Source organism: Ananas comosus, linkage group 3, assembly GCF_001540865.1.
Source record: "Ananas comosus cultivar F153 linkage group 3, ASM154086v1, whole genome shotgun sequence".
Classification (NCBI taxonomy): Eukaryota; Viridiplantae; Streptophyta; class Magnoliopsida; order Poales; family Bromeliaceae; genus Ananas; species Ananas comosus.
This window is the reverse complement of record NC_033623.1, coordinates 1,904,211-1,916,664: the sequence shown is the minus strand read 5'-3', so window position 1 is coordinate 1,916,664 and position 12,454 is coordinate 1,904,211. Positions and strand designations below refer to the sequence as shown.

The 12,454-nt window shown below is 35.8% G+C and overlaps 2 protein-coding genes across 5 annotated transcripts; one reads left to right on the top strand and one right to left on the bottom strand.

Annotated features, from left to right (window-relative positions):
• On the bottom strand, nt 2,419-3,489 carry LOC109707721 (glucan endo-1,3-beta-glucosidase 8-like). The gene is made up of 2 exons (XM_020229224.1): nt 3,106-3,489; nt 2,419-2,920 (listed from the first exon to the last, which is right to left on the bottom strand). The coding sequence occupies exons 1-2, from the start codon at nt 3,465-3,467 to the stop codon at nt 2,449-2,451; spliced, it is 834 nt and encodes a 277-aa protein (XP_020084813.1). The 5' UTR covers nt 3,468-3,489; the 3' UTR covers nt 2,419-2,448.
• On the top strand, nt 3,918-11,466 carry LOC109707720 (S-adenosylmethionine carrier 1, chloroplastic/mitochondrial-like). 4 transcript variants are annotated; one of them, XM_020229221.1, is made up of 13 exons: nt 3,918-4,181; nt 5,829-5,886; nt 6,175-6,279; nt 6,904-6,986; nt 8,282-8,358; nt 8,798-8,888; nt 9,358-9,411; nt 9,489-9,584; nt 9,740-9,829; nt 10,032-10,083; nt 10,575-10,636; nt 10,722-10,802; nt 10,992-11,466. In XM_020229221.1, the coding sequence occupies exons 2-13, from the start codon at nt 5,835-5,837 to the stop codon at nt 11,121-11,123; spliced, it is 975 nt and encodes a 324-aa protein (XP_020084810.1). In that variant the 5' UTR covers nt 3,918-4,181; nt 5,829-5,834; the 3' UTR covers nt 11,124-11,466. The 4 variants fall into 4 exon arrangements, with proteins under 4 accessions (XP_020084810.1, XP_020084809.1, XP_020084811.1 ...); XM_020229220.1 differs by lacking the exon at nt 3,918-4,181 and adding an exon at nt 5,151-5,512; XM_020229222.1 differs by lacking the exon at nt 3,918-4,181 and adding an exon at nt 5,151-5,512 and having other exon boundaries at nt 5,826-5,886.

Below are 12,454 nucleotides of genomic sequence, written 5' to 3'. Positions count from 1 at the left end.
GCAAAGTTGCAGGGTTACAGGAGCGAGATCCAGGAGTTGGACAGGGTTGAGGCTCTAGCGACGTTCGGAAGAATCGAAGAGAAGATAAAGCTGTTTCGCTCGGTCCAAACAACCCAATATATATATATATATAGAGAGAGAGAGAGAGAGAGAGAGAGAGAGAGAGAGTCCGGCTATGGTGCTTGTAAAAGCACCAAGCATTTGGTGCTTGTAAATTTTTTACCGTTAGATCTACGCCTTTGATCATTTTCACCTGTTAGATTATACTATTCAACCAACCACCCACTCAACCCTATGGGGCCCACATCATCCTAACCGCACATTTCTTAATCCAAGGGTCAAAAATTTACAAGCACTAATGACTTGGTACTTTTGAAAGCATAGGAGCCCAATTCTATATATATATATATATATATATATATATATATATAGAGAGAGAGAGAGAGAGAGAGAGAGAGAGAGAGAGTCCGGCTATGGTGCTTGTAAAAGCACCAAGCATTTGGTGCTTGTAAATTTTTTACCGTTAGATCTACGCCTTTGATCATTTTCACCTGTTAGATTATACTATTCAACCAACCACCCACTCAACCCTATGGGGCCCACATCATCCTAACCGCACATTTCTTAATCCAAGGGTCAAAAATTTACAAGCACTAATGACTTGGTACTTTTGAAAGCATAGGAGCCCAATTCTATATATATATATATATATATATATATATAGTAGGGCTACTATACTCTTATGAGTATTGGCCCTTTTGTATTTATAATTTGTTTTCGATGATAGAGTTTCCGAATCAACGATCCACTGTCTTAAATATAATTTAGAGTATTTGAAACTTTTAAAAAATAAATTTTGTAATTTTTCGAAATCATAATAATGTCCATTAAGCGGGCATAAAATGAACGACCAAAATCGAACGACATCTTAAAATAGATGATCGGATCCTTCAATTTAATATCGGAGTTATTGATCTTTATCTAGGTAGTGAATAGAATTTTCTATCAAAAATTCAACATATTCGGATTCTTTTGCACCGTTAAACTAGCCAGTATTTTATACCGGTCATTAAAATTATTAATTTTGTGAGCTTTTGATCGTAAGGTAAATGATGTTGAAAAATTATGAAATTTGATTTTTAGAAATTTTAAATGCTCTAGAAAATATTTAACGGTATGGATCGTCGATTCGAAAGCTCTATTACCGAAAACGATTTATGAGTATGAAGGCGATCGTACTCATAAAAGTATAGTAATAGAACTATATGATATATTATATATATATATATATATATATATATATATATATATATTATATAATATATATATATATATATATAGTGAGAAGCTACTATGCTATTAGAAGCACGGAGCCTTCGTGCTTCCAGCTGTTTTTGATGTTACGACTTCGAATCGTCGATCGGCTCCGTTAAACTTGATCTAGAATATTTGAAGTACCTAGAAAATAAATTTTATGATTTTTCGATATCATTTGCCTAGTTATCGAAGGGCTCAAAATTAATAATTTTAATGGTCGTAGTGAGGCCGTTTACAAGTTTAACGGTGTAGAAATATCCAAATTACATGAAATTTTGATAGAAATTCTTTATACTATATAAAACAAGATCAATATCTTTGATCTAAAATTTTTATGTCATATTATCACGTTTTGTAAGATTTTTATTTTCCAGCATTGATTTGAGCCTCTTCGTTCACTAGGTAAATATATCGAAAAATCGCATAATTATTTTCTAGTACTTCAAATACTCGAGATCAAATTTAATGGAGTCGATAGATGATTCGAAAGTCGCAATATCGAAAACGAGGCTGGAAGCACGGAAGGCTCCATACTTCTGCAAGCATAGTAGCCTTACTCATAATATATATATATATATATAGAGAGAGAGAGAAGAGAGAGAGAGAAGAGAGAGAGAGCTACTATACTATCGATAGTATTAAGTCTTTGGTACTATTGAGTTTTCTACCTTAGATCTACCCTTTGATCATCTCTACCCGTTAGATTATACTATTAAACCAACCGTACACTCAACCTAGGGGACACTATCATCCTAACCGCACATCTTTTTATTCAACGACCGAAAACTCAATAGTATGCAAAGGGACTGAACTATTGATAGCATAGTAGGACATATATATATATATATATAATAATTAATATATATATAGGCTGGGGCTATTATATTCTTATGAGTAGAGACCCCCTTGTACTCATAAATTTGTAACCGTTGATTGATGGAATGTGTGGTTAAGATGATGGTAGTCCCCACTTGAGTGGATAGTTGGTTGAATAGTATGATCTAACGGGTGGAAATGATCAATAAAATATATCTAAGGGCCGAAAACTTATGAGTATAAGAGAGCCAATACTCATGAAAGTATAGTAGCCGGACTCACTCTCTCTCTCTCTATATATATATATATATTGTTTCAAACAACCTCGCCGACAATGATTGGCATGTTAGGCACGCCGGCCTTCTTCAACGACCAGGCGAGAGTGTCGTAGTTGGCGTCGAACACGTTGGTGTAGTGGGCCCCCTTGTCATCGATGGTGGGGCCGCCGCCATCAAAAAAGGCAAAGGCGACGGGGAAGCCGTGGTTCTGGTAGAGGCTGAGGAAGGGATAGATGTTGGCGACGAACGGGGCATTGTGGTCGCGGAGGAAGCGAACAATCTGTACCATGAGCTCGCAGATGTCGGAGCGGAAGTTGCCGGCAGACGGCACGGGGTCGTCGTCTGGGGAGCTGTAGACATCAGCGTTGAGCGGGACGGTGGTCTTGATCCGGTTTCCGACCCCGGCCTCGTCCAGGGCCTTTTGAACGTTCTTTAGGGCGGGAAAGGTGGTGCGCAGAAACGAGCCGTTGTAGCTCTTCAGGAAGGGCTCATTACCCACGGCCACATACCTGAACAATTAAATTTTGGACTTTAATTCTTTATAAAATAAAGTATAAAAAATTAGAATTAATATTGTATTTAAAGTTCATATTTGGACGGTGGTAATGTTTAGTACAAAACTCGCGTGTTAGTAAAAAAAATTCTGAGGGAGCAAATTGAAACAATTAAAAAGTGTCTGGTAATTTGTCGTTACTTGATATTGACCCCTCCATCGTGGTCATATCTGGTAACATTCTCCTTGACCCACTTCTTGGCGTTGTCGTAGCTGCTGCTCATCCGAGCGAGCTGGTCGTTGGGGATGGCGAGCACGACCTCGATGCCGGTGCCTGCGAGCGCGCCCACGGTCCACGCGTCCCCGTCGAACAGCTTCACCTGGCTGATGCCGTTCGCCTTCAGCATTCGCACAACCGTCGTCGGTAGCATCGGGTGTGACATCTGCGTCCCCCAGTTCACCCCGATGCCCCCCACCGATGATGATACGATGGCGACGGCGACGGCAGCGACGGCGATCGTGGCAATGGAGAGCCACGCGAGGGCGGCCGCAGGAGGCGGCATGGCGGGGGAGGCGGAGGGGAGAGGAGAGGAGAGAGGAGGTGAACGATTTTTTATTTTATTTTATATGAATATATGTATAGTTAGTTAATTCGCGAATTTTGGGCTGTTTCCTAGCTGGGTCAAATCCTGACTATAGTTAATTAATTCGCGAATTATTCGCGAACTATTCGCAAATTTTTGAAATACCGAATAAAGCTCCCGTTTTCGTATTTTTTCCAAAAATTTGAAAAAAATTATCTTTTTTTTGAGTAAAAAGAATTATTCGCGAATTAAACGGGATTCACGAATAATTCGGCCCAAGAAACCGGCCCAGAATCCGATTTGCCTCGCCCAAAACCCGCTCTGCCTCACGGCCCTCACGGCCTCACCCTGTCGCAGTGTCGCCCAAAAGGGCCAAAAAAAAAAAAAAAAAAAAAAAAAAAAAACTTTTTGAAAAGAATCGCTTCCCTTCCACGAGTCCCCAGAAAACTCACACCTGACCCCTGCGGAGGTGCGGCCCTGCCACCGACCCCTGCGGCGGTCGCCCTCTTCCCTTCCGGCCGCTCGCCGAACGCCATCGCGGAAGCTCTCCTCTTCAGAAATCGAAGATCGAAGATCGGGTTCTTCACTCTCCAGAAATCGAAACCCTCCTCGTCGCCTCTTCCGCTTCCGCTTCCGCTTCCGCTTCCGCTATCCAACGGTAGATCAGTAATCGAGTGGTTCTTTACAAACCAGGTACGATTTGAGTTTTCGGTGGTTCTTCAAAGCAAAAGTTGCAAGCTTTTAGTCCATCTGATGGATACTTTTTTATACACAAATGGCGGAGTGCTTAATTGAATGTGTCCATTCTCTGTTATGCACAAAGAAGACCCAAATATAGTGCTAAATAATAATCTTAATTAACTTAGGGACCAGGAACTCTTGTATTATACCTAGTCAATTTCATGATCTTGTCGTCACTTGCAAAAGGAAAATTTTGTGGTGGTCTTTCATGGACAATTGACTCAGTCTTTCATGGACAATTGACTCAGTGGGGTTTCTACTTAAATTTTGAAACATAACTTTTTAGTATTAGAAATGCAGCATTTTTTCACTATATAATGAGAAGATCTGGAGAATAAGAGTTTGAAGATGTTTAACTTTAGAATCCTTCTCTTTCTCTAAACTCCGGATTTCTATATTAGTCCTAGTTAAATTGTTGTTAATTGTTGTTACATTCATTAATTTGCTTATTGTTGTATGAAGAGTGAAGATGTCTAGCTTTTATGTATGCTTATATGTGAAATTGTGTGCTTGTATGCTCTATGTTTATTCAAGCTTTTATGTATGCTTATATAATAGTGAACTTTATGTATCTTTTATTTATTTACTGTTTAGACTTTAGAATTTAGATATGCTAGCATGCAGTTATGCACTATGCAAAGTGCCAATTTCATCTTGTATTTAGTTTCTAACTAGGCTTGTATGTGAACCATTTATATTTTACATTTAAATATGGACTATCTTGATCTCTATTTGCTTAATTATTTCTTTATTTTGAGGCATAATATAGTTTACTATTTTTTTTTACTTACTTAGTTTAATTTTGTAGCTCTTTATTCTTATATTCTTAAAAAATATGAATATTTATGCTAATAGCATAAATCTTGAGAGGAAAAAAAAAAACTTAATTTAGTAGCCGAATTTTTGATCCCGAATTTTTAATTGGTGAACGTATAATATCCGTATAAATCACGTATCCGAATAATTGACAAATCCGTTTTTTCGCCCTTTTAGAAGACGAATTTTATCCGAATTATATCCGTACTGAATTTTTGCCGAATCCGAATTAACTAACTATGATCCTGACGAATTGAGCCCGATGTTGGACTATTACTAGAGGATTTGGGTTGAGTATCCGATAATTAATCGTTGCCTTAGGATCCGGCCCGTTAATTGCCGCCACTGTGTAACAAAAACCCTTTCCAAAATGCATTTCGCTCTATCTCTTCCTCGCCCCTCTCGACCACTTCTCTCTACTTCGATCCTCTCCCCCTACTTCTCTTCTTCTTCTTCTGATGCAACAGGTATGCGGCATTTAAACCCTAATGCTTGGAACCTCCAAATTGATCTTCGTTTGGGGCCACTACTTTTTCATGCCTATGTTTGGAATGTGTAGAAGCCGATTGTTTGATCTTTGTTTTAGTTTGTTACATGTTTTAGATGACAATTGATAGGTATTTTTCTTATTTATTTTCGTATCCGCAATTTTAATGAATCTACTGATTTAGAGTAGCTGGAGGAGTTTATTTGCTGATGAACTTGTGTAGGATTGTAATCAGAGCCTTTCAATTCTGGTTTTTCTTTTTTTATTCACCTTAATTCAAGGTATTTGATTAGTAGATTTTGATGGGACCAACATTGGCTCTCGATGGTAGGAGATCTCCTACAACTTCACCAGGTAAATTTTTCAGGCATGGATCCATGCTTAGGGTTTTTTTTTTTTCTTTTCTTAAAACTTAAAAGTATACATATATGCATATACATTATCTGAAAATCCATATTTCTGACTTAATTTCTCGTCGCTGGTTCATAAATCATTTTTTGTGTGAAAAGATAAAAGGAGTTATTTGATTTCTCACTGCTTCAAATTGAGTAGCTAAGTTTGGAAATAGTGGTTCCTGTTGTTGACATACCCCTAGTTTTGTTTCCAGGCCAGTGATCAGTCTTTTTGTTGCTTTTTATCTAGCATGCACGAGTAAATTGCATGACTCGGTCGTGGTCCCGCAAAAGCTGTTCGCATCAGTCACCATGGGAGAGGAAAAGCCTTTTGATTTTCTCCGCACTTTGTTTGGTACATTCCTCCTTATCTAAACTTGATAATTAGCTGTTTGACCATAATATGTTGATTGAAATGCTTACTAGAAATCCCTAATGTTGTATTTCTAATTGAGACAACGGAATCAGCTTATAAGGCATACGGTTTGGTGGGCTCATTCAGAGTAAGATTCATGTATCTAGGATTATCTGTTGGTTTTTAGAGTTCCTGAATTAAATAACCAAGTTTAAAACATTAAAATTTTCCAAGCCCCTGGACCAGCTTTTATAAGGCAGGATAATTATGCAAGATGGCATCACAATCGATGGTTTTTGGTTGTAGAAGCCTTGTTAAGTTTTTCGAAAATGAAAATTTGTTTGCTTCTTCGTGGGCTTTCTTTCTGTAAGAAACAATTATGAGTTGTTAATTTGTTGTATTCCCTGTTGAAGCATTGCTAAATTGCATTAGAAAATTTCTTAATCATATCCTCGATCTTCTTAATAAATATATTCTAGAATTTTTTTGTTCGGTTCGCTCATAAATTGCATGGCTTTTGTGACAGTTAGAATGCATACATTTGTGAAATATATTAGCTTTACACTAAATGTATCAGAAATACAATTACTTTGTTTGTGAGTTATATCTCTTTTATTTTTCCAGAGGGTGTTATCGCTGGAGGCACTGCTGGTGTTGTTGTTGAAACAGTTCTATATCCGATTGATACAATAAAGACAAGGCTGCAGGCAGGTCAATCATAAATAAAAGCATTATTCATGTATTAGTCATCTTTGGTGTCTTGTTTTTAACTTTTTAAGCTTAAGTAGGTAGTAACCTTTTGAATATAAAATGCCTTTTGAATGTTTTTCAAGGTTATAAGTAGCGGATAGTTGGTACATGGTGATTGGAGGATATCAAAGCAGATTGTTGATAGAGGAGTTTATAATAAATTATTTAAATGAATATATTATAACTGCATTTGTAATAACATCTTAGTTTCAAATATAGAAGTATAACATTTGTAGTTTTTGTACATCTATATTCCAAATAGTGTTCCCACTTAGCATAGTGATCCTTCATAACCGTGGTGGTCCTTAATGGTCACCGATAAACTTGTGTTGTCGCCATGTTACTGTTCTCTTCATACGAATACAATCATGATTTTCTCATTCGTGTCTCATAAGATTTATGATTGAATAGTTCCTCTAGTACTCACTAATTAGTTTATTTCTTCTATTAGCACAATTTTTTAAGATTTTAGTGATTTTAGGATTTAACCAACCTATCAAATCTTTAGAAAATTGAGGTCTAAAATGGATTTGCTTTTTGTGCCACTATAGCGGCCACTATAACCCCAGGCTCTACAATCCCAGTCCACTATATTCTGCTTTCAACAGCATAGCATAGCATTTATCTATTAAAACTACTACAGCAGTTGCTATAGCAGCCATAGTAGCTGCTATTTAAAACCCCAATATTTTAATACATCAAAACTCCAATTTGGAGTTCTGATTAGATGGGGTAGCTGTTTTGAACGAATGATTTTAACAGCTTTGAAGAATAATTCTAATTGGAGCTTGCCTTTTGCTATATATGTATGCGCTTCATCTATAAATACATGGACACACATATACGTGTCATGTCTGTTCGTATGCTTGTGCATCTGCCACTTACACATGGCAGACGGTGTATATAACATCTCGAGATCTTCAACAAGGCCAAAATGCTAGTCCAGATTCTCATGTAATAGTTAACTTTGCAGATATCTAATGAATTATCATTTTCACCATGGAAGTTGCCATACTAATGTGGATGGAAACTATATAGCAGCTACTATTTTCATGAGATTTGTGTAAAATGCCCTCTTCATGCTTTTTACTCTTTTTTTCTGTGCAAGATCCATGATTATGCTAGGTGTTATCTTTTTATTGTTGCTGTTAAGTTTGTCGAGATAGTAGATGATATGGAAGATATATCTTACTACAATTTAATCGAAATAATATGTAAGATACATTGTACTGGAATTTGCTTTGTTCTGTAGGCTGCTCGTGGTGGAAGCAAAATTGAATGGAAGGGCTTGTATTCCGGATTGGCTGGCAATATAGCTGGAGTGTTACCGTGAGTAATTTATGCCCAAGTTACGCTTTTTCACTAATTTACAATCCATATTTGGACATTTTTATTTTGTACAAAGTTTTTTTTTTTTGTGCTGGAATTAAGCTGCTGTTTATTTCCTGCTGCTGCAGCATTTGCAGTGTAGGAGCTCTAATGGCAAAGTCATGTTAGATCCACCACAAAAATAGTGTTTGTTCACCACACAAATTGTTTTCAAATTCTACAATAACCTAAAGACAACAGCAATTCTTAGTAGGAAAAATTTATGGTGGTGCTCAATCAATCAAGGTTGATCTAAGATATAGTTTTTTCATAATCTAGTCCCTGTGAAGGTGCTTACTGTCAACAGTAATTCTACATCTTTTTTATGTTCAAATATTGCTCTTTGTTCTAGCTATTATTATTTCTACTTTGCTCGTTTACTGAATCTCTTTGTTTGTAGGGCATCTGCTGTATTCGTGGGCATATATGAGCCTACAAAACAAAAGTTACTGGAAATATTTCCTGAAAAGTTTAGTGCTGTCGCTCATCTGGTAACTTAAAGCAGATTTCAAGTATTTTGTGTTGTTTCTGTTTCTAATGAAACTTTTAGTTGGGTGACCTTAAGGTTCAGCCTGCTCACATGGAGAAGAACTTGATTGTCTTTGTTGTAAGGCACTTTGTTTGCATAATAATAACTTTTAGTCATAAACATTAATTTGAAGACAATTCTGATATCATCTCTCAGACTATTCATGCTGGCCATTGAACTATTTTCTCATGATAGAAAATTTATTTATGTCTAGTGAATACAAACATGAAATCCAAGTTTATTTGAGGAAAAACATGTTGATTTGTGTACCTGAGCTTGCTTTGAAAGGGTTGATTATTTGTTAATGCTTCTATGCCTGCTTGATTACATTGGATATTACATATCTCTTGTGAAATTCCATGGATATCAGAAGGGTTTTGTATATATGTTATCTTATTCTTGCCGCATTCTAATATATGGAAGTAATATAGACTGCAGGGGCCATTGGTGGGGCTGCTGCTTCTCTTATCCGTGTTCCTACGGAGGTATGTACATCGATGAGCGTGCATATATATCGAAGTGTCTCGAAGTACGTTAAATTCACAGACTTCACCTCTTTCAGGTGGTTAAACAAAGGATGCAGACTGGACAATTTAGCTCAGCTCCAGATGCCGTTCGGCTTATTCTTGCAAAAGAAGGCTTCAAAGGTCTTTATGCTGTATGTACATCTGATTGCCCCTAAGTTTTTACTATTTTTAGATTTCATAAATCCTACTATGATGATATAAATTATATATTTCGGCTTCTTATGCCTTTTCAACTACACTAGAAATACTGTAACATGCTTTACCTTGTTATTTCTTGGGCTTGTAGGGCTACAGTTCCTTTCTGTTGCGAGATCTACCATTTGATGCCATCCAGTTTTGTTTATATGAGCAGCTTCGAATTGGATACAAGATTGCGGTACGATTAATTTAACTCAAATTCATTTACATTAAGTACCTATTTCATGTTCCTGCAGTATTGGTGGATCTCCGTGTTTATTAACTCCTGAACTGAATGGTTTTGGGACAGCTTCTTGAGGAAAATCCGAAAATGATATTGATTTAGTAACTAGTCTTCTTCAACCTTGAGTAAATTTGTTTCAATTATCTTTTTCGTGCAGGCAAAGCGAGAGTTAAATGATCCAGAAAATGCTGTAATTGGAGCAGTAGCTGGTAAATCAGTTGCGCTGCTTTCGGTCCCAAAAACGTGTTGTCTTATTTCCATTTCAGTGACAAAAAGAAGCATCTCTGTACTTCGTTGCCTCTATTGTCTTATCTTTTTTTTGTTATGCAGAGTACTTCTATGTCTGTACGAGTAGGATATCTTTTTTGACAGTTTGGCATTCTTGTCGAATCATCTGCTGAAATTACTACAAAAAATTTCAGACTAAAAGAATATTATTGCTTAAAGAAGTTTCTAATGGAATTTGGAACCTATATACCTTGTTACGATCGTCAATTTGGCAAAAGACGATATAATCCTGGAAACTGGTCCCTCTCCCTGGATAAAGGAAAGAACTGGGCCGTACTTAGGCAAAATTATTATCTATGGACTATCTTATTTTCTACTACCCATTAGATCCTTGCTTTCAATTTCCAGCTTTACGAAGGAATTTCATTTTTAAGTATCAGAAAAATCTACAGCTATCTTTTTAATTTCTCAGGGGCAATAACTGGAGCTATAACCACACCGCTTGATGTGATGAAAACAAGATTGATGGTTCAGGTTGAGTTTGTCGCTTTCTAAATTTATACTAATCACTGAACCTTTTCAAAGATTATTTGTTTCTTCAAATCTCTCTCTATTGCAGGGTCAAGCAAATCAATACAATGGGCTTCTAAGTTGTGCTCAGACTATTCTTCGAGAAGAAGGCCCAGCTGCGTTTTTGAAGGTATACCAACATTAGCCATTTCTCTTCTCTATATAAATTCTGAGGAGTAAAGGAAGCACTTTATGTTGCTTACAACAGAGGAAATGTATTGCAAATTTGTCCTGATATATTGCGTTGTTATGGACTTAATTTTCTAATTAGAACGTTATTTTTCTTAATCTTTGTTTCTCATGATTAATTTCTAAACAGGGTGTCGGACCAAGAGTTCTGTGGATCGGCATCGGTGGGTCCATATTCTTTGGTGTCCTCGAGAGGACGAAACTCTTACTTTCTCAAAGGCGCTCCAAGCGCTCCATATCTGAATCTTCAAAGGAAGAATAATACAAATCTCTGAGTCTTCTCATTGAAGTATTATGATCCAGATTGAAGACTTTACTACTAGGCCCAATCATTCTTCTGAATTATTTGGTGGGAAGAGAAGTAGCGCTAATTTATTTTTTATTCTTTTGCTTCAAATTAAGATGCAGGGAGTTTTTGTATGTCTGATTTAATGGTTCTACTTGTTAATTTGTGGGAGAGAGAAATAGGGCAAATTTGGTACTATGTAGTAGTAGTAGTATTCGCTTTCCTGTTTTGTAATTTATATTGATATTTAAGGCCAAAATTAGGGATTTGAAGCATAGTGAATTTTCATAGCATTAAGCGGTCTAAGTGTTTCTGCATAGTTTACAGCTGTTATTGTTCACCTTAAAATTGTGTACGAAGAGGAAATGGAATGTGTCGCTGTTTTAAATTAATAATAATTAGCTAAATTTCAAACTAGGCTACCCATATTGATTGCATAAAAAGGTGATCTAAATGCATAAGAAGGACCTTAAAATTGTGCCAATACAAGGGCTTTTATGAGATACATAATTTTATTCAATCATAACTACATAAAAAGTCCATAATACTTTTTGCCCAATTAGACTGATAATTTTTATATAATATAAAATTATTAAAATTAAAGTTTAATTTGAGCACACAGAAACTGTGCTTGGAAGAGAAAAATAAAAATAGTTTTCGTTTGTTTGTTTCAAACGTAAAACTATTTTTCACATAAAAAAGTTGCTATGTATTTTTGAAAAAAAATGGCTTTTTCGTTTGCCGCTTCTCAAAAGGCAAAAAATTAAAACTACATCACGTGTGGCCTCAATCTTCCACATAAAATGTGTTAGTCATTAATTTAATTATCATTTATCTTAAAAATCATAACTTTACCATAGCATAAATTATAAGATGATGGGGTTAGTTATAAAATCTGTTAGCTATGAAATTGATTAATTATTAGCACACATCTACTTATATTACTTATAAATTTAATTATTACATTAAAATTACAATAGCAATATAAAATCTAATTGTCAGCCAACAAACTTTGCATCTAATTAAGTTAATATTTTTTAAATAATATTAACTTCAATCAAATATTATAGGATTGGAATGAGCTTATATTCTTAACATTTTATCTGAAATATAAAGAATTTATTGGTTTATTTTGTTAGAAAATTTTTTCATTACCTGCGGTTTATTTTTCTACCTCTTGATTGTTTCGCATCTTCGTCAAAGTTAGATTGAGCACTTCTCTTCATTAGGAATTCAAAAAGTACAAATATAAAAATAAAATTAGTATAACATTGGTACCAAATTATATGTATTGTATAAATTGTATA

Excerpts from the sequence above, each read along its gene's own strand:
- LOC109707721 (XM_020229224.1), bottom strand. The coding sequence starts at position 3,467 with ATGCCGCCTCCTGCGGCCGCCCTCGCGTGGCTCTCCATTGCCACGATC. Across the intron at positions 2,921-3,105 it reads GATGGAGGGGTCAATATCAA|GTATGTGGCCGTGGGTAATG; the intron begins GTAACGACAAAT and ends TTAATTGTTCAG.
- LOC109707720 (XM_020229220.1), top strand. Across the intron at positions 5,887-6,174 it reads ATCTCCTACAACTTCACCAG|CATGCACGAGTAAATTGCAT; the intron begins GTAAATTTTTCA and ends CTTTTTATCTAG. Across the intron at positions 8,889-9,357 it reads TTAGTGCTGTCGCTCATCTG|ACTGCAGGGGCCATTGGTGG; the intron begins GTAACTTAAAGC and ends GAAGTAATATAG.